This window comes from Protomyctophum parallelum (assembly GCF_964188405.1).
Source record: "Protomyctophum parallelum genome assembly, chromosome: 2".
In the NCBI taxonomy this organism is placed as follows: Eukaryota; Metazoa; Chordata; class Actinopteri; order Myctophiformes; family Myctophidae; genus Protomyctophum; species Protomyctophum parallelum.
This window is the reverse complement of record NC_139699.1, coordinates 10,723,298-10,746,117: the sequence shown is the minus strand read 5'-3', so window position 1 is coordinate 10,746,117 and position 22,820 is coordinate 10,723,298. Positions and strand designations below refer to the sequence as shown.

General features: G+C 40.4%; 1 protein-coding gene across 1 annotated transcript in view; it reads right to left on the bottom strand.

Annotated features, from left to right (window-relative positions):
• Positions 1-19,147, bottom strand: part of LOC310854503 (protein diaphanous homolog 3-like) — a gene marked incomplete at its 3' end in the record, with an annotated part of 343,448 nt that extends 324,301 nt beyond the window's left edge. Inside the window, exons 1-4 of the mRNA XM_083759183.1 lie at positions 18,945-19,147; positions 11,439-11,462; positions 10,091-10,288; positions 7,306-7,410 (exon numbers count right to left, since the gene is read on the bottom strand). Coding sequence (XP_083615309.1) covers positions 7,306-7,410; positions 10,091-10,288; positions 11,439-11,462; positions 18,945-19,076 — 459 coding nt within the window. The 5' untranslated portion in view covers positions 19,077-19,147. The remainder of the gene's footprint in view (positions 1-7,305; positions 7,411-10,090; positions 10,289-11,438; positions 11,463-18,944) is intronic.
• Between the last annotated feature and the right edge of the window lie 3,673 nt (positions 19,148-22,820).

The following is a 22,820-nucleotide window of genomic DNA, read 5'->3' as shown; positions in this document are numbered from 1 at the left end:
GACCCCCATCTCAAAATATGTTGTTCCAGGGACCCCCCAGAAGCAAATATTTTAGTTAAAAAAAAATCAAAAATAGCAGACCTACAAGCTCGTAGCGCGACACTCGGTGGCGCGCTATGAGCTTGTAGATCTGCTATTTTTCAATAGCTAAAGCATAACATAATGCTAACACCAAAAGGGGTTCCCCGCCCAGAATGGGTTAACACGCATGCCACCATTACCATACGTATCTTGTAATTAAGAGATAAAGAATTTATCATAAGTGCTGAAATGCATCAAAAAGGACGGAGCGGTTCTCTTTTTTTCCTCCAGAGAAGTAATTGCTTTGCAAATAGTGGATTTGCCGGTTAGTAGAAACTGACAACTGAAAGTGGCTTCGGTACGGACGGGGCTGTCTTGCCCTTGAGTATCTAAGAGTGAATTAGAGGCCAGCAATTTATAGAAAGATTTAAAAAAAACTAAAACAAAACAATGTAAGAAAAGGACAGGAAGGTGAAGAATAGAAGTTCAGGGAATGAAGAACGGTTTTACAGCAAAGAGAGCAACTGTAGCCATAGGCTACAGGCTACTGTATGTGTGTCAAAAGCTGAAAGGAATACTTTGTTATTAGATGTAAATACATACAGGTACACTGACATAACATACAGTATACAACACACACACACACACACACACACAAAGGGTTGTGTAGTTGTCTGTTGGTTTGTATCATTTATGTTGTTCTGTGTAAGTGGTGGTATTAGGGCTTGTTTGTTTGTGCGTGCCTCGACGGAGCGGGCGGTAGAGCATCTGCTATCTGCACGCTGGTTGTGGTGGGTCGGCCGGTCTGGGTCCAAATTTGTGCGTAAATGACCGGGCCGAATGTTTGTCCCAGTCCAGCCCCGTAGTATAATATAATATAATAATATAATATAATGTTTGTCCCAGTCCAGCCCTGTAGTATAATATAATAATATAATATAATGTTTGTCCCAGTCCAGCCCCGTAGTATAATATAATATAATAATATAATATAATGTTTGTCCCAGTCCAGCCCTGTAGTATAATATAATATAATAATATAATATAATGTTTGTCCCAGTTACTACATTATTCTGCTCACTACAAAAATGTCAGCTCAGATTGGTAGCAGATACTCCATTTTAACCCATTTTGGACTGAGGTTGATTAAAAAAAAGGCTTCTAAATCCTAACATCTTTCTGAAAACCCATGTTTCTATGTCAGTGGTGCTCAACCTTTTTCATGTCAAGGACCCCCAGAATTATCTCTAGCCTATTGGGCCACGGACCCCCATCTCAAAATATGTAGTTCCAGGGACCCTTTTAGTTAAAAATGTTCGCTCTGAAATATATATTCAATGATTTGCGCCACATTTTTAACGATTTTTCAAAAAAAGCAGAACTACAAGCTGGTAGTGTGGCACTCCGTGCCGCGCTATGAGCTTGTAGATCTGCTATTTTTCAATAGCTAAAGTATAACATAATGCTTTAAACACCAACAGGGGTTCCCACCCAAAATGGGTTAAACACGGTGGCTACTTTGCGAGCACCAGAAATATACTGTAAGATAAAAACAGCTCAATATCGATGCCTTCAGCTTCCTCACTATTTCCAGACGTTCCAAAGTATCTCACTTTCTGACTGTAACATGATCATTTAAAATAACCTCAATGCTTTAATCAAATCTGGCTGATGAATATCAGATTTGAGCAATTAACCTAGCCTATAGATGTACTAACCTTAACATTTATGACTTCATTCCAGGCTAAAAACAGTTCATAATGTGCGGAACTGATTCCACTGACATTAGGCACTGAGACCCAAACTACCCCAAGAATTCCCCTCAACCACACGTTATAGGTCTTAAGATGTACTGCCAACTTCAATTACAATTTCCAAAGGAAGGTATTTAAAATAGTTCAAACATCCAAGTGCTTCCATAAGAGGGGTAGGAAACTTCAAGAAAACCCGAGGTCCCGTTTTACGTGTGGCACAAAAACCTCTATCTGGTGGCATTAAAGGATTAAGTAGAGATCTTGCCTTCATTTTAGTAGAGGCTGTGATGGATTGGATTTAATACGCTCCCAGAATCGGGAAAAGCCAGTAACAGACAAATTGCTAGATGGAATCACGGGGACAAAGGAATTGTAATCAGCCTGACATTTAAGTGCAGCTGGTTAATGGATCATTCCAATCTCGTCTCTCGTCAGGAGATGGGAGGGAAAAAATGCACAGACATTTGAGATGTAGATTTGTGTTATGTGTCCAAAGTACCACATTTAATACACACCAATATAGACACGTGGCCCAGTTTGAGTTTCCCCATGTCTCCCAGTATCAAAGGCAGGTCAATGCTGAGAGATAATTAGACCTAGTAGAGGGAACAGGAGCGCTCGCGTAAAGACAGTCTGCCTTGAGGGGACAGAGATACTTAGAGCACAGAAGAGCCTCGATGCCCTTGAAATGATTATCTTAGAGAGAGAGAGACGGCGATGATCGAGACACCTTGATGTTGAAGAGACAGAGCATTAATGTGGCTGTACGTGCTCCAACTAGACTTACTTAGTTTAGTTTTAGTTTAGTTTATTTGCACAATAAAAACAGTACAAAAAGGTAACATCAATAGAAGTGTGAAGTGTGTGCTGGTGAGAAAAGAAACCCAGGGAGGGCTTATATGAGGTTCTCACCAAAGTTAATATACAGTTTAACAAATAGTAATATACAAATAGTAAGACAAAGTAATCAAACATAGGTATGGAAAATAACAAAAACAAAAACAACAAGAAATACATTATTTACACTTGTGAAGTGTGTGTGTGCGTGTGTACGTGTGCGTGTGTGTGTGTGTGTGTGTGTGTGTGTGTGTGTGTGTGTGTGTGTGTGTGTGTGTGTGTGTGTGTGTGTGTGTGTGTGTGTGTGCGTGTGTGTGCGCGTGACTGAGTCCGAGTATGTCTGAGTATATGCACAATAACGTTAGAATCAATTGGAGAGGGTAAATTCAAGAGGCTGGCCCTCAATCTATGTTTAAAGTTACAGAGTGAAGATGCGGAGTTGGCAATAAGTATGTGTGAATTCCAGAGTAAAGAACCTCTGACTTTTATGGAGAACTGGCTAAGAGTGGTACGGCTGAAGGGAGGATGAATATTGTCGGATTGTCTAGTATTATAATCATGAACTTGAGAGTTGGTCTTAAAATATTCTTTGAAAGTTGTAGGAACTTAGTCCAGGGGTTCTCAACGTTTTTGGCCGGGGACCCCCGGAAATGCTTTGGCAATGTCTCGGGACCCCCTCCCGACCCCCAATATAACTGCTACAATAACCTTAATAATAGAGACAATGCACCATAAATAAACCAGATATAATCATTAGGGAAGGTGTATGAATGTACTATGTGTACTTATGTAAACTCTTCATTTCCATTTTCCAGCCATTCAGTTGCAATTCTTCTGCATGAGATGGGGGTCCGTGGCCCAATAGAGATAATTCTGGGGGTCCTTGACATGAAAAAGGTTGAGCACCACTGACATAGAAACATGGGGTTTTTCAGAAAAATTAAATTTAGAAGCCTTTTTTTTATCGACTTCAGACCAAAATGGGTTAAACAGCATATTGAAATGTGCGATTGTGTTTAAGTCACTTATAGACCTTATATAAAGACTCTTTCAGTTGTTGCCTCAGCAAGGACACTGCAAGGCAAGGCTACTGTATATCTGCGGCTATGCCTACACTTGCAATTTCAAAGAAGCCTGCTCAGTACCGTACTCAGTACAGTACTAAAGGTTAATTGGCACAGTTGTCTTTTCAATGTCCGCACTCTACTTAGAATGCTCCAGGGGGGAAAAAAATAGAAAAATTTGATACTAATATTTTTCAGTCAACATCTAATGAATTAAATCATGGCCCTTAGATGGAACACATGCATGTGTTCATTACCGGTTTAGTCGTCTTAACATTTGAAAAGATGCCACAGACCTCACCATGACGTCACATGGCTGATAATTAATGGTTTGCATGTGCAATTAGGTAATTAATCTCTGGTCTCACCGACTCTTATAAAACTGAAAAAACTTATAAAACCCCTTTTGGTGTTTTAAGCTTTTTGTTATACTTTAGCTATTTTTGAAAAGTTGTGAAAATGTGGTGCAAATCTTTGAATATATATTTCAGAGCAAACTTTTTTGACTAAAATCTTTGCTTCTAGGGGGTCCCTGGAACTACATATTTTGAGATGGGGGTCCGTGACATGAAAAAGGTTGAGCACAACTGACATAGAAACATGGGTTTTTCAGAAAACTATTAATAAATTGCATTTTATAGCGCTTTTCTATGCACTACGTGCCTACTCAAAGCGCTTTACAATGATTCATTCATACATTGGGAGGTGAAGAGGCAAACAGTCGACGCCAGCGTCCTCACTTCCCACATTCACACACCAATGGTGGCGAGCTCACACCGACTGACTCATTGGAGGAAATGTGGGGTTCAGTGTCTTGCCCAAGGACACTTCCACATGTGGACAGGAGGAGCCGGGATTCAAACCTCCGACCCAGGGTCATGGATCATTGGACGACCTGCTCTACCTCCTGAGCCACAGCCGCCCCGGATTTAGAAGCCTTTGTTTTAATCGACATCAGTCCAAAATGGGTTAAGCAATGTGAAACATGATGTGTATGACAGAGGATGCTCAGCATTACATAAGGGCAGAAAATATGGGCAGCTAAATTGGATTTGGATGTATTAATTTTGTAAAGGAAGAAGTCAGTGGTGAGATGCCTGCTCCATAATAGACAATTAATAATTGAATCACAATTGAATCATCAAAAATATCCACTAGAGAGAGAGAGTGGGGAAACTCTTGACAATTTCAGCCCGAGAAAGCCTTAACTCGGCTCTTATAGTTTTAGAGTTGCGTGTTTTTCTGTGTTGTTGAATTTCCCAAACACTTACAGCACTTTCGGTGAAAGATTATTATTGCAGGATTAAGCTACAGTTAAGCTTAATTATTGCAATAAATGAGCATAAGTGGAAATAAATGTTTGCTCTGAACGATGCAGCCCGTAACACGACACTGCTTTTTGTAGGATAACATCTAATAAAAAGAGAAATACAATAAAAAGTAATGATTAAAGAAGGGTTTTATGTGCACTCCCTCTGCACGGTGGTGCAACAAAAGAAACCCAGGGGGCTCCTAGCAGCTCTTACTCAGAGGAATTCCATTCATACACAATTGCCCATTACTGTTAATCCATTTTGGGCGGGATCCCCTCTTGGTGTTTTAAACATTATTTAGCTATTGAAAAATAGCAGATCTACAAGTTCATAGCGCGGCACCGAGTGCCGCGCTACGAGCTTGTAGGTCTGCTATTTTTTTTTTATCGTGAAAATGTAGTGCAAATCTTTGAATATATATTCTTTCAGAGTGAACGTTTTCAACTAAAATCTTTGCTTCTGGGAGGTGGTCCCTGAAACAACATATTTCCAGATGGGGGTCGGCGGCCAATTACATATATTTTTGGGGGTCCTCGACATGAAAATGTTTGAGAACCACTGACATAGAAACATGAGGTTTTTCAGAAAACTTTCATGATTTAGAAGACATTTTGTAGAATCGTTTCCAGGTCTAAATGGGTTAAGTAATGTACAGTACACTCTTCTGAAACCTTAACCCATTTAGGCCCGACGTCGAAATTAAAAAAATGTAAATCATGACAGTTTTCTGAAAAACCTGTGTTTCTATGTCAGTGGTGCTAAACCTTTTTCATGTATTTGGCCGCCGACCCCCATCTGAAAATATGTTGTTCCAGGGACCCCACAGAAGCAAAGATTTTAGTTAAAAACGTTCGCTCTGAAACAATATATATTCAAAGATTTGTGCCACATTTTCAAGATTTTTCAAAAATAGCACACCTACAAGCTCGTAGCGCGCTATGAGCTCGTAGATCTGCTATTTTTCAATAGCTAAATTATAACATAATGCTTAAAACACCAAAAGGGGTTCTCGCCCCAAAATGGGTTAATGCACAAACTAATTCCAGTCTGAGAGGATACAATGCTATGCACTGCAGTGTATTGGGGTGGTTGTGCTGGGCCCAGGGAAGGATACCGTTCCTTCAGAAGTAATTTAATACAGTTATCTTAACTCAATCCCCACCAGGATTAATTAAAGAATGACAAGTAAGACGCGCAAACGCGGGAAGCGAACGCAGCTCGTGTGTGGGTGGTTGTGTGTGTGTGTGTGTGTGTGTGTGTGTGCTACAGCTGCGCCCTGTGTGTGTGTGTGTGTGCTACAGCTGCGCCCTCTGGTGGCGGGCGGGTGGTGTAACAGCGTGACACACACACACACACACACACACACACAGACATTCAGCCCTTGCTGTCATAGTAAGTGGCTCACTGCGTTCGCAATTACTATATGCCAGGATATCCCCCCCCCCCCCCCCCCCCCCACCGTTCAACCCTTATTTTTGATCCAAAACACTGCGACCGGAAACCGGATGTTGACTGAATGCAATTGTTGTTGCTATAAATGGCCTATAAAGTTTGATGTTCTGAAGGGCACCTGGAGTCATTTAGCTCAAGGCTTTTGCTGAGAGAAACAAATAGAACAGTTGCCGACACCGTTTGGATTCAATCATTGACAAAACTTCACAGTTTCATCACGAACACTCAAGGTCTGCTGGGCTCAGAAGGGGAAAACAGGGACCTGGTGCCAAATCTCTGAGGCAAGGACAATCAACCCCGATAGCAAACTTGCATACATAAACGGGAAACCTCCAATGCCTTTCAGGACACACCAAACATTGTGGATTCAAAGGATGAATGCTAAACAATTGTGAAGCGGGCCATCATCCAAAATGCAGTGGGAATTAATACAGGTTGCAAATATTTCAGGATGCAAAAAAAAAAAAAAAAGTATAATTTTGTCAAATCTTTGTTTCACTTACAAAGACATATCAGTTGAGCACCAACAAACAAAGTTGACTCTGAAATGAACTACTTCAAATATAGTTGTCTCTGCACAGGCCAAAGGCATGGCCGAGACTATGTGTTCGCGCCTGTCTGTCCCCCCGTGCAGTCTGTGGGTCAGTAAGCAGCTAATCTCCAGCACCGTTAGAACGATCAAATGTCTCATATTGGCCTGTTATTGGAGCCAACCAGGAGTTCAATTCATTTCATATATTAAATATAACTCCTTGGTCCAGACATGACGCAAATCAGTGCACAAATACGCACGTGCGCGCACACACAAACACAAACACAAATACAAACACAAACACACACACACACAGGAGTGTAGCCACTTACCGATTTAGAAGCAGTAAAGACGTACTGGATGACCATTTCTCTCTTTGTGGCGAGGTCTTTTTTTCTCAAAGGAGCCTTTTTGTCCTCGTTCAAGTTCATATCCTCCTGAAAACAGAGAGAAAAGTGTAAAGTAGCATTATGTTCATTATGTTTTTACAGCCAACTTCAGCACTGATTTGAAGAGAGAAAAGAAAATGCTAAACCAACTATAGGCAAGACAAAGAAAACAAGACATGAAATAACCATAAAATAATATTCATAATAACAGAAAAGCTATGTCCCAAAGTGCAACCATGTTTAAAGAAATAAGTATGCAGCTACATGTGTAGGTATTTTCACTAACATTTTATAACAGCATAGTGTATCTCTTTTTTTTTAGTGGTACAACCACTCTGTGGTTGTTTACCTATGTATGCGTTGGTTAATGAGCACCAGTATGAGTACCAATAGGGGCGCTGTTGTGCCAGAAAGAGAGAGACAGTGCTGTTGCCTGCTAATGAGAGAGAGAGGGGGGGGGGGGGCGGGGGGGGGGGGTGAAGAGAGGGGAGTTGCACCACTCGGTTCACACGGGTGTGATTTTTTTGTGGCTTTCGCCTTTATTTATTTTTATGGAGGGATAGAAAGTAGGCCGACATGCGGAGAGAGATGGGGGGGAAGACATGCAGTAAAGGCCGTCGGGATCGGGAGTCGAACCCGTGGCACACTGCCAGACTGGAGTACCAGCCAAGGTGCCTGGACCGCTGAGCCACGGCCCAGGCCGATTTCTCATCTTTTAATATGTTTTAAAGTGTCTTAATTGAAACGTTGTAGGCTATAATTTAGGAACTTGACAGATGCTGAGGGCATGACCTAGATTAGAAGATAGTGCTGTTTCTACCATCCAGTGTTGTTTTTGTCAACGAAAACTAAAACTAAATATGTTCGTCAACGCCCATTTTTCACCGCACGAAAACTAGACTAAACGAGACAAAAACCCACGTGTATAAACAATAATTGGACTAAATCATTATGCAATTTCGTTGATAAATAAAGACTAAACGAAAATGTAGTTAACAAAAAGTGCTAAAATAATTGTCCGACTAAAACTAGACTAAATTGTGAGATTAAACTAGACTAAAATGCCAATAGTTTTTGTTGACTAAAACTAAACAAATAAATGCACGGTTTCTTGGACTAAGATAAAGACTAAAATTCTTGACTTTTAGTCGACTAAAACTAGACTAAATGAAAAAGCATGAGTTCGACTAAATATGATAAAAACTAACAACGGTAATTGAAACTGGACTAAGACTGAGACTAAATAAAAAGATAGCCGACAAAAACAACACTGCTACCATCCAACCGCGAACGGGAATGAAACGGCGCTCTCCTCTCATTTGGAGACTTTTGTATTCTTATTTCACCCATGTTAGTGTAAGGATCCAGACGTGAGGCTAAACAGAGCATAAATGGGGCATCAGTTATCTTTGTCTCCCTCGTCATCCTGCCTTTGGCACAACCATGAATCATCTAGCGAGCAAAATGACAAATGATCAAAGCGAGTGCTGCATTCCACACTTTGAGTACAACAGCCTCCCGAGCTCTGTCACTCAGAACAACATGCTTGCATCTTTGAGCTGCTGACAACCGACAAACCTCAATGACAACAACAAGCAGCCAGGCAGGTAACACAAACTATATATATATATATATATATATATATATATAATGTAATATAATCTAGGGTCCGGGTTCTTTTCTGGGGTTATTTGTGCCTGCCCATATACAGTCCTGATTTCAGACAGCTCCCAGTTTACAAAAGTAAATATAGCCAGGCTCCAAGTGAATGGCCCCCCAGTTAAGGCTCATTCATAGTCTGGATTTCCGGTGGTGAGGTGACCACCGCTCCGGTGGTGAGCTGACCACCGGAGCTGAAATAGCGTTGAGCGGTGGTGAGTAAAAACAGAGAGAAGGGCTGGGGCGGTGGCGGTGGTTTGCTCTTCGCCGCGGCTCGTGACGTCATGTTGTAGTTCGGTGGTCACCTCACCACCGAAGATCCAGACCGAAAATGAGCCTTTAGAGCCATCAGGAAGTCTGGGATGTTCGGCTGAAGTGCCATCTCTATGACCGGACTTGGGATGGGTACAGGCTTTAGTTCCGACATACTATTGATCCGACTGTCAAGTGTCAACCCATAACCCGACCCTAACCGCAAGCACGGAGCAGCGCATGTTCGACCGCTAGTCCGACTATTGTTTCCGCATGTCGGACCTTTGGTGTGTCGGATCTGAAACTAAAAAACTAAAAACAAACATGCCCAGTCACCATGCTGCACCTGTGATGTTCATTTTTACTGACACCAAGTTTAAAATAAGAATTGAATGCACAGAATATCAATACGAAGCAACTGAAAAACACGTTATTTCAATGGTAGTGGATGGAGAGAGAGGATTTTTGTCCAACCACGAAACGGCAACCAATGGGTGAGAAGAGGGGCACAACCACGGGTGGGACTTGACAAAGGGTGAATTTTTTTAACCATTTTGGGCGGGAACCCCTTTTGGTGTTTTAAACATTATGTTATAATTTAGCTATTGAAAAATAGCAGATCTACAAGCTCATAGTGTGCCACCGAGTGGCGCGCTACGAGCTTGTAGGTCTGCTATTTTTGAAAAATCGTGAAAATATTTATTTCAGAAAACTGGAGGATTTAGACGAATTTCTGTAAATGTCGAGGTCAGGCCTAGTGATCAGTGATAGGATTTCACTCCTTTGAAATGCCCCAGAATTCACGTCTGTGTCTTACCATCATCTTCTCAAACAGAGCCAGGATCTCCTTCTCGGAGGTGATCTTTGATGACAGCTCTTCTAACTCGGCTGCGGTGGAGGAGGAGGAGGAGGACGAGGCCGTGGCCCACTCAGTGGAGCTGTGTTTGGCATGTTGTGGCAGGGGAGGACGCTCCTTTTTACTGCCCGGTATCCGGATACTAGCAAACCTATCCAGCTGCAGAGAGACACAAATCACAGTCATAATTACAAATTTACAATTTAGGCATTTAGCAGACGCTCTTAATCCAGAGCGACTTGCATTAAGCAAGAACCAAAAGCATGGGAATACATCACATACATAAAAAGTAGTTATCATGAAACATGCGTAAGTTAAGAACGTAACAGTGGAATATATATATAATAATGAAGCTATACATATATACTATACTATGCTATACATATGTACTATGAAGTGCTATGACTACATACAATGCAATTATAGTGCCGTCTACATGACATGCTATAAGTCTGTATCAAATGCTATCTAAGTCTACATAAAGTGCTATCTAAGGGGGTAAGTACTACGGGCCATGATGGAGTCTGAAAAGGTGGGTTTTCACTTCAGACTACGGCGGAAGATAGGGAGTAAGAAAGAAACTCTACAGCAATAAAACATTCAATGCCACATGCACTGTTGGGACTGTGTTAGGAATTAATTAAGCAACACTGAGTGAAATTAAAACATTTTAACAGAAATGTTTATTTTGATGGTGCACATGCAGTTACGCCCCAAATTCTAGTCCCTATTTAAGGTGAGATGCCTGAAATAAAGTCTGTTGTTGAAGCTTTTACATCTCTTGGCTACATGAGACTACAGAGGTGTGGGTCGGGGGACATCACACCTGATTTGATTGATTGAAATATTTACTAACAGTTTGCAGAATTACAGTACATTTCAAGCACAACTCAATACAAAGACTGTTAACTGTGAGTGGACGACCCAATAAAGCATTACACTTGTTTACAAGAGGCTCCACCTTGTTCAATTCATCAAAACGATTTTTACGGTGCCAGTTTCGAATTGCAGCTGTCCGTAGGTGCCCTTTGAGAGCTGTTTTGAAGGAGTCAAGGGATTCACATGTCTTAATGACTGTTAGTAGGGCGTTCCACATTTTGTACTTGGGGTGCAGTGGGTGCATTGTCCAATGACAAATGCCCCGATGATAATCTACTGTGTTATTTCTAGTTTTTACAATGCTAGTGTTAGTAAACCGTAAGTAGAAAGAAAGGTTAGGCAAAGTCAGATACAGTGAAACAGAATAGATGTATGAACTGTGCGATGGGGATGGGTATACTATCACTACTACATGCAAATCAAATCTTACCACATCATCTGTGAGGTTTTTAAACTGTAAGGTAGAGGAAAAAACAAAAAAAAATAACAATCAAAACAATATGATCACATTTTCCTGTCAAGAAGGTATTTGACTAGTTCCTAGTGAAAAATAACATGCCACCAAAGTTGAAATATGGGGAAAAAAGGGCAGATGTTTCAAAAAAAGAACTCTAAGCTCGCCAGATTCCCATTGTGTAGAAATTGCAGTTTGAGGTACAGCTTTACTTTAAAAAGTATGGTAGCTTTCTAGAATTTCAACATTTTCTAAATGAATGGTCCGTGTCAAGTCTAAAATTAGATGACAAAAAGAGGAAATGTAATATATTGTAGCCTCCAACAATGTGGTGGGAAAATGTATGGAGAGCAGCATCAAACAAACTAACAAAGTCACAGGATGACGGATGTTATGTTTCTTGTGTTTGGGGTTGAGAAGGTGAATGTTATCTATAACACCTTTATGAACTTCACAGAAATGTATGTTAAATTCTACCATTCACAGACACAAGACAGTGCAAGGCTAAGCTAAATCAGTGCAGTGTCTGGTATAGGCATGTAACGATATATCGTATATCGATATATATCGATAATATATCCCGACGATATGTAGCGATTTATTAAAAATAAAAAATGATTTTCAAAATATGAAATGTGAGCTGTTCAGTAATCATATTCCATCATATTCAAGTGCTTTTGGAGAGAAATGAGACAGACTCCATGCAGTCACATTCAGTAGTAGAGGCCTGCAGAGGGGAGCTGTATGTGTCTGTGACTGTGCCCAATACATCAAGGAAGGCAATTATGTTTCTGCACTGTCAAATAGGTCTACTACATCTGTGCTAAGATGCCATCAAAGAATACTTTTTTTACATGTTAACTCGAGCTAGGTTTAAACAAGAAAGCATGTTTACAGTTTACAGTAAATCATTAAAAAAAACATTTGTCTGGAAAAGAATTGTGTTGAAAATATCGTGAAATGCGACTGTGGCTCAGGGGCAACTGTGGCTCAAGAGGTAGAGCAGGTCGTCCAGGTGTCCTTGGGTAAGACACTGAACCCCAAATTGCTCCCGATGTGCTGGTTGGTACCTTGCATGGCTTCCGCTGCAATCGGTGTATGAATGGGTGAATGTAATGCACAATCTATGTAAAGCGCTATATAAATGCACCATTTACCATTTACCATGCTTAGTGTCTGGCTCAACACTACATGGTCGGTGCCCAGAGAAACAGGGAAGATGATTTGGGGAAGATTGTAAACTTTTATAGATGAATCCTTCATTCAGATATTTTGCCTAGATTTTGTTAAAGCCACTTTATATAAAACTGTAATGTATGTATGTGATGCTATATTTCTGGGAACTCGATTATATTGAAATACCATTAAAATTAAAAATAATAACAAGCTCAACAAGCCTAGTTATCCCAGACTGAAGTCATGCTGTATATAGTGAGAATATCACCCTTCCATTTAGTTCCTAGCGGTTTAGTGTTTCTTTGCCTCGGTTGAGTGGCATCTTTAAGCACAGTCCCTTCGGCACAGTGCCAGTGGAAAATCTCAAGATGAGCCTTATTAATGCAATAAAGCTTAGAATGTTGTCATGATCAGATACAGTATCGGAGAAAAGCCTGAGCCTGAGCCATATACATATTATAAAATATTCCATCTGCACATAGAAATTAAATTGACAGGGAAAGGGCTGCATTTAGTCTCTCCCTCAAGCACCACAGTAGAGCGTGAAAAGCCTAGGGACATCAATCAATACATACCCGTCTTTAATTACCATAAACTCCACAAGGCGGGAATAAAACATGCCAACCTGTCAATGAGTCTGCCCGCTAATGAGTTTTCAGAGATTAATTCTACTTTTCTTTTTTGTACAGATATGGCAGGAAATAGAAGGATTGAAAGAGAGGGAGATAATAAAAAAAAATAAGTCACCCCACTAAGTGCATAAAAGTAATAGTTCTCTCCCCTCTGATCAATTCAGCAATTAGCTTTTACGGAGTCAGACAGATTCATGTGCATATGTAGTTATGTACATTATAGATACAATATATGGGGGCAAAATAATTGGAATGAGTACCGTCAAACATTCTGCTCACATGTTGTCCACACCCAGACAGTTTGTGCTATAGATAGAGTAGACATGTGGTATAGATAGTATTAGTATATATATATATATATATATATATATATATATATATATAGATATATATATAGATAGAGTAGACATGTGGCTTATTGAGTAGAAAGAAGAGTTTGATGATGAAACAGTCAAAGTAATTTCGATTCGGCACTTAAGTTGTAATCAATCAAAATAATCTACAGGACAATTCCAAGTCCTAGACTAGGGATGTTAAAAGCAACAGGGCAGACAAAAGAGAGGTATCCCAAACCAAAAGATGTTCTGAACTTGTTAAAGACATTAAATTAAAGAAATTAGCACCCCTACCCTAGTTTTTCTGGCAGCAATGCATCATTACATATCTTGGCAGACTAGTAGAGTTTTACTGGCCTATATTCTATCTACGGTAACGATATATATTTGACCTAGGAAAGTTAATTATCTTTTTGTCTCCTCTCCTATCTGAAGTGAACCCCTACATGACTAAAACACATTCAATTCAGTAGAAAGTTGAGTGAGCCCAAAAGGCGCCACACAATAAGCAAAGGCCAAGATGGAACAAAAAAGCTGGTTTCACATCCTGACAACTCACAGATGGACCTCTAAATGGCTCCTAAATGTAACCTTTGGAAATCTGCATTTGGCCGCCGACCCCCATCTGACAATATGTTGTTAAATGGTGCACGTGCATTACATTCACCTGGCGATGACTGAGGAGGCATGCAAGGCACCGACCTGCTCATCAGGAGCACGTAATCGACAGTAACATAGGGGTAAACCCAGGATCGAACCTGCTTATGAATAATGTGAAATGTACCAAAACAAGCTAATAAGATAAAGTTAAAAATGTGCAGGTAGCCTGAGGCAAATATTCTCAAAGATTAGGTACAAAGTCTATGCATGCATGCCAAGTTGTCTTTACTTTAAAGCCATGGCTCAATTTCAGTAGAAAAAGCTGTAGCCCGTATCTGATTTTCTTGTTTCGGTATCATCAGGCACCTAAATCTTTTGCAGCAGATGAGGGAGAGAAAAATGGACCAATATCTAGTTCAAGTTCCTTTTATTCATTTTTGAGTACTACTTTAAAGTATTGTTTATTTTATCTGATTATTGAATTATTAATAATAACTATAGGCCAATGCCTGTTGGAAAGGCAATAAGGCATAACCGGCCGGTAAGGCAAGACCCGTTGTTGTACCCAGAGTACTGTACGAACAGTAAGACCCAGACAGACATACCCGTTGTACCCACAGAGTACGTACAGTAAGACCCAGACAGACAGATACTGAGACGTGGATTCATAGATACGATTTCTGGACAACCGCCGCTGATCCGACCGGAATCCCATTCAGTCAGCACTGACTGCACTCCTACAAATATGACCGAGGAAATGTCACTTCTAGTCGCTGTCGAGTCATGTTCAATGAGTATCTACTTTTACACAAGTAATGCAGTTGAATACTTTGTCTACAGTGTGTGTGTGTGTGTGTGTGTGTGTGTGTGTGTGTGTGTGTGTGTGTGTGTGTGTGTGTGTGTGTGTGTGTGTGTGTGTGTGTGTGTGTGTGTCTTGCACAATAAATACGTGGCCCTCACACCTTACAACAGTTTGTATTAATGATAGTCCTTTTCACCTTGTAACTCTTATCACTCTGTTCATTTTAATTAAGCTTAGATAGTATCTTTCGATTAACAGTGCTTGGACAGGTTACCCAACCAAAACACATTGTTTAACAAGGACGGTAAAAACATTGGATTTCTTTTCCTAATTAAAATCAATCTGATTGCTCTCCGCAAAATCGTTACACACCACTTTTGTTTGTTGTGTTTTATTTATCCAAAACATAACTGTAGATTCTGGATTCTGAATTTTAATGAGTTTTAATGAAAACTTTTAAAGTAACCTTTCTGTGACTGTAGCGGGCTAAGCGACTTTCACCAGCAGAATTACGGAGAAGGGGATCCATCACTGGATCTACTGAATGTGAAGGAGGAGGTGCTAGGGGGATGCCATACTGTGTGTCATCCCCGCTCTGGGAATTAAGTTCATAAAACAAATATACTGTTTACCTCTGTACCTCTCAGCGAACCCCATTTCAAATTCCATTAAACTCTTAAAATCACAAAACAGATGAAACCTGTGATCAGATGTGATCTATCATCCTAGCCTTGCAATAAGAGGAAGCTTTAAAAGACAAGGAGAAAAGGGGCATTACCCAGAGCCACAGAGGTCAGATGTTGAACGCTCCAGATGTTTGTTCTGTCACTGTCTGGCAATCACGAGCCGGCCAGTCTGGCCTCCCAACCCTCCCGCCTCTACTTTACGCTTCAAGCCTCCACTATTATCACCCTACCCTGATCCATTCAGTCTGCTCATCAGGGTTAAGCGTCGAATGCAATGCTACTCTGATATTGTCTAATTGGAGGTGATCTCTGTGAATTCAGCAGACCAATGCAGTGCGTTATCATACTTCACTTGTTACAACTGTCCCAGTTTCCTCTCAGCGTGTCCAGATGGGACAGGTGAGGACAGGGGAGGACCAGGGGCGTCCTGAAGGGTAGAGGCAAAATGTTACTAATAGGACAACACCTGTTTTCCTCATCCCCATCTAACCGGTTCAATCTAAGGTCGATAGCAAAGTACTATTTTAACGCGTTTAGTTGGAGTCACTGTGTTTGAGGGGATAACCTTTTTCTTGTAAGCTCTTCACTTTTACCAGGAACATTTAATATATATATATGTATATATTATATACACACACACAATTTGATTTTTAATATATATATATATTTTGTCTTTTTTTTTGTCACTCTGAAAAGTTGTTTTGTTTTTCGTTTTGTTTTAACCAATTTTGTATGCATGCTCTTAGGAACACTGTAAGTCTTAGGAACATGAAAAGCAATTGACAGTTCAGAGTATGTGTGTATAGCAATATACCTGTACTTTAGTGCCATCTATTGGAAAGACTACGAACTACATGCAAACAAAAAGTGTTGAAATGCTAGTTATTATGTATACTGCATAACATGAAATGTGATGCCTCTTGGAACTATGACTGGTAGCCTTTTTTCTACACACAATATGCAGTATTGTCAACGTATTGCGTGATCCATCTATGTATACCGTGTGTGTGTGTGTGTGTGTGTGTGTGTGTGTGTGTGTGTGTGTGTGTGTGTGTGTGTGTGTGTGTGTGTGTGTGTGTGTGTGTGTGTGTGTGTCAAATGCCTTCATCATCATCCTTCTCAGTTAAAGTCATGGGTTGATGTATATATTATACAGTATGTCGTGTCCTGTGGTTCCATTAAGCGTATTGATTTTAAGTCTCTGTATCTTCAATGGTTGTGAAGATATCACAGTGGACACACTGTGCTCACATGAGTAAATTACACTCTACTTTTAATTCGTAAGTGCTGTGTATGTTGACTGCTGTGTTTAACCCATTCTGACCTGAGATCAGATTCATACGAGGTTTCCGCCGGAGACACACTGGTCTGATGAACCCATTCTGACCTGAGATCAGATTCTAAAAATGTCAGTCGTTCTTCGATTTTTTTCAAAAATAGCAGACCTACAAGCTCGTATCGCGCCACTCGGTGGTGCGATATGAGCTTGTAGATCTGCTATTTTTGAATAGCTAAAGCATAACATGATGCTGACACCAAAATGGGTGCCCGGTCAGAATGGGTTAAGAGGTCACACACAGCTGAGCATGTAATGGAAGTTAGTAAAGAGATGAATGCTTTGCAGACAAAACAACAATTGTCAAATTGTATTTGTCTATGTTAGTGTAATGGAAGGGTATATAGACCGTGTTCAAAAACATAAAACTCTGACAAACACCGATAAGGAAAAAGGAAATGCAGTCATGCTTTTAAACTATTCACTTGCTCTTATCTATCAAGTGTCATGCTGAATTTGGATTGCTCCAAATGTGAAATTGAATCATTTATGGTGTTTCCCATCTTGGACTGCGTTTATTGATTTGAGATGAATCAATGCTTGCAAAATGCAGCAGTTGAGTTGTTTCCACCTAAATAAAAAGTGTATACTTACCTCTTTTATTTTTCCTTGTTCAGTCTATTTTTACTAGGGATGCACTGAAAAAAGGGAAAATTCTGGCATTCTTGGTTCTGTCTGATCTTGCTGATCAGGTCATGTGGTCCTCCTGATCAGGACCACAATGGAAGTCCCTGCAGGACTTTTAGCCTTATACTGACTGTACTGTTTACATTTCTGACTAAGTGCTAAATTAAGTGCATTAAAGCCTAGTAGCACTAGCATGATCATGCAAGATTAGCTGCAGGCATACACACACACACACACACACAATTTCATTCTCCACAAGCGATCATGCATTTTCAACAGGAGATTTTCCACAGGAGATCATGCATTTCCCCTGTTAATGTACAAAATACAAATGGCAGGATACACTTTTGGTTTGTGAGAAACATTCCTCAAGTTGGGGGGGAAATGGTGTGTGTAGACTAGAGCCATACAGGACAGACTTAACACCTGTTAGCTAGCAGTAGTAGGAACTGGAAGATCAGGGATTAAGCCAACATACAGACTAGTAAATCCTGTGCTAATTTTAACCGTATTAAGCCCAAACAGAACCAATGATTCACCACACAACTCCTTGCAACTATACTGTACTTGCAACTACTGTATACTATACTTGCACCAACCATTATCCCCCATGGCAGGTGCAAAGAGTTCCAACACTGATAATAAATGTTGTTTTGTGCCAATAAAGACCAAACAAACAGTCAAAGTCAGTTATTACATGGCCTACTGTAGAGGGAATATTAATGTAATTATTTATGAAACTGATGTTGATACTTTGTTTAGTAGTTATTAGTTACCGGTAATTAAATCACTTTAGGCATTTTAACCCAGCAATCTAAAGTGATTGCTGGGTTAATTTTATATTTTGGGGGGGGGGGAGGGGGGGTAAGTAGATCTTGGCACTGAATGATACATTTCAGTCTAACTGATCCTGTTCTTATAGGATTCAGCAAGAGAACAAAGTCAGGGACAATATCACTGTGTCATCAAAACATAACTTTTTACTATAGAGTTGATTGTTGTTAAATACTCATTGGTAGCAGTTTGGGAGAGAGAGAGAGAGAGAGAGAGAGACAGAGAGAGAGAGAGAAAGGGAAAGGAAGGTGTGTGTGTGTGTGTGTGTGTGTGTGTGTGTGTGTGTGTGTGTGTGTGTGTGTGTGTGTGTGTGTGTGTGTGTGTGTGTGTGTGTGTGTGTGTGTGTGTGTGTGTGTGTGTTAGAGAGAGAGAGAGAGAGAGAGAGAGAGAGAGAGACAATAATACATCATCTTTGAGCTTTCCCTCTTCCTCCAATTTAAGTTGCCATACTCACAAACTTTGGTTTTTTGTCTCCTTCCTCGTAGCCGGTAGTAAAGTGAGAGGTGGAAGTGGAACCCTTCTTCTTTTGAAGTTTACCTTCCCGTCCATGAGCAGCGGATTCAAAACGTGGGCGATAACTATCCATGTTGATTTACAAGCTATATAGTCCAACAAGTCAGCAAAAGCAACAACGTATACAAACAAAAACAGTCACTGTCTCTGAACTACTTCATAGCTGTGCTGTCAACAGACTACAAGGGTCCTCGCAGCACACACACACACACCCATGTACCCTTATCTAGCTAATGGGCTATGCTAGCTATCAGAGGTGGCTTTACTTAATCCTATTTATGGGTTCTTCTCTTCTCACTTCGCAGGTTTACGTTGGCTTTCCGTTAAACCGTCAGAATAATAATAATATCCCAACGAAAACGCGTCTTTTCCTCTGCGGAATAACAACTGTCCGTTAGTTGTTCTGATATGAAATAGAATAGCGAGCGAAGGCGACTGGAACAGTTCATGGAATGAATTACTTCATATTTTTTGACAGACCCGCGCCGAGACGCGGCTGGTACCGATGCTCGTTTAACTCGACCAATAGCATCTGGCGGTGGACAGGATGACGATGCCGATTGGTTCAACTCCTTGTGTTTACAACGCGGAACGCTTGGGGATTGGGTGGTGCACGCTGTCAATCACACCCAGTGATGTTCTTTAGAGGGGATCGTTTTAACTCACTGAACCTTTTCCCGGAATCTTTTTGACTGCGGAGTTAAACAGACCACCGAGTCGGTTGTGTCACGTCGGAGTGTTTTTATTGAAACGACGGCAGTCTACCGAGTCGTTGTAAACTTTACTGATGTGGCTACTTACTGTGACTGTTTCGTGTCATTTGATGTTTACTACAGACTTCATGCACGGGATGCACTTTTGCACAGGCATTTCAATGTAGTTAAAACAAACGCATCATAGGTTGAACGAATGTACGCGGGAGAACGATGGCAGTTTGTCAAAGCTGCATACTTAATAGGTACAGTCATCATCAAACCAAACCACCCACCCAGGGCCGGTTCTAGGCATAAGCAATATAAGCGGTCGCTTAGATTTTAAACTGGCCAAAGTAACCCCCCTGTACAAAAAAGGGAGTAAACCGCCCTATTTCTATTCTAAGCTCCATCTCGAAAGTGATGGAAAGAATAGTCTATGAACAGGTTGAAAAGTATCTTGCCACTAATAAATTGCTGTACGAGTTCCAATCTGGTTTCAGAACATCCCACTCCACTGACACATGCCTCCTCTATTTGAGCGACCACATCAAACACGAGGTGGATGCTGGAAAATACTGCGGCATGGTCAAGCTGGACCTCCAAAAGGCTTTTGACACCGTGAACCACTCCATACTGGTTAACAAGCTTAAAGCTATTGGTTTTGATAGCACATCAGTGAGCTGGATGCAATCCTACCTGGAGGGGAGAGAACAGATGGTTGAGGTGAACGGAACACTGTTCCCCCCCCCCCCTCCCAGTGAGCTGTGGCATCCCACAAGGAAGCATACTAGGGCCTTTACTGTTCCTATATATGTTAACGACATGACATCAGCTTGTGACTGCAACTTGTTCGTGTTCGCAGACGACTCAGCACTGCTGGTCTCGGACAGGAACAAACTGCAGGTTGAAAAGACCCTCAGCTCTGAACTCGGTAGAATCTGCACCTGGCTCGCTGATAACAAACTATCCTTACACCTGGGAAAAACTGAATGCATTCTCTTCGGATCAAATAGTAATCTCAGCAAGGCAGATGGCTTCTTGGTTAGAGTGGGTGACAACATTATCACACGGAAAGATGAAATTACCTACCTAGGTTCCATCCTGGAGGCCAATCTTTCCGGTGATAAAATGGCCACCAACGTAATCAAAAAAGTCAATCAAAGAACAAGATTCCTTTACAGGATCTCCTCACTGGTCAACAAAAACACCTTGAAGATCTTAACAGGAGCCCTCGTACAAGGTTTCTTTGACTATGCATCCACCTCTTGGTACCACAGCACCTCAAAGGCCCTTAAAACACTTCACCACTTTTCAACATATCTTCATATAATAGGTCCTCACTATTAATCATGAAAAAAATGGCGCAGTTGTTTTCTACTCTGTCTGTGTCTCATAGGAGGGCAGTGGGAAGTTCAGAAACCGTCTTCCAGTGACATCATCGATGGGGAATACAAGTTAATAGTCATAGAAACTGCAGGCTTTCTACTCCTGAAAAGTTGCAATGCGAAAATGGAAGCCACCGTTCTCACGATAATGAAAATCTAAACAATTTTGGAAAAAAATATTGTTTAAAAATAAATCTGCCTAATGATAATGTCACTGGAAGACGGTTTCCAAACTGCCCACAGCCCTCCTATGAGACACAGACTGAGTAGAAAAAAAAACGTGCCATTTTATCATGCTTATTAGTGAGGACCTATTATATGAAGATAGGTTGAAAAGTGGTGAAGTGGTCCTTTAATGCAGGGGCCTGCAACAGTCTTAATGCGACCCACAGGTTAATATCAACTGGTGGCCTAGGGGCCACATGGGTCCCCCTTCACTTAATGCGGCCCGCAGGTTAATATCAACTGGTGGCCTGGGGGCCCACCTTCACCTTCACGGCCCGCAGGTTAATATTGGAATACTGATATATTATTGATTTCAGCTGTTACAATTCAATCCAAAAAACAGTTATTAAAATTAAAATTAAGATCTCACACAAGACACAACAGAATCGTTTTAATGCACTCGTCGCAAAATCCAGCTATAAGGAAGATACTTCAATTACCATTAAATAATTCATTAAAAATTGGATTGTTGAACGTCAGAGGTTATTTAGCACATTTAGAAGATATAAACTCAGATTCCCAACTCGAAATGTTGGATCTAATAGCTTTTACTGAAATACACTTAAAGAAACATAATAACCTTACTTTTAAATTAAGAACAATGAACATGAATTACAATACATCGAGGAATGACAGAGAATATGATGGGGGAGTGATGTTTGTTATAAAAGAAGATATTTCCAAATAATTCAAAATGAAATCAGGATATTAGAAGGAGTAGAACACGTATGCATACATGTAAAAGATAAAGATCTATCATTCTTATGTATACAGATCACCTAAAACAGACCATTCGAGATTAAAATGATGACCAGTATAGTGAGTAAAATGGAAGTATAAAGAGCTTCATGTCCAGATTAGGCTTTAAACAATTAATCACAAATCCAACTACAGATTACGGAAGTATTTTAGATCACAAAATGTGAAAGTATTATTCCAGAAATTGAAGTTAGAGACACCTATTACTCTGACTATGATTTAGTATTAATATCACTATAGTCCAAGATTAAGTAAATTTAAAACAATTGACAATTTACAATAAATAATTAAATAATGAATTATACTGTATACGTGATAACATATTTTATTTCAGTTTATATACTTTTTTTTCATCGGATATCGATGATTTATTCTTCTTTGAGAAACTAAAAAGGGATCCAGAATAGTTCTAAATCTAAATATTGACGTGTCTATATAGCTTCACATCCGGTTTCGCACATATCCCGCCCTTAGCTCACGCTGATTGGTTCGGTACGGAACGGATTTGTGTCAGCTCAACTCCCTGAGAGATCCCAGATGAGTGCTGTGTTGTGGAACATGGTTACCCAATACCGCCCCCATCTGGCAGCGTCAGGTTAGTTCTTGATGCCATTCACGTTGCAACTTATTTGACCCTTTTGGCATTCTTTTGCTCTCTGCTTTAATTTTACCTGATAATTTGATTAGCTTATTTTGCAGGTATCTCCCTATATTTCTTCCTTGTAAATAAAGTTTTATTATTATTATTAATAA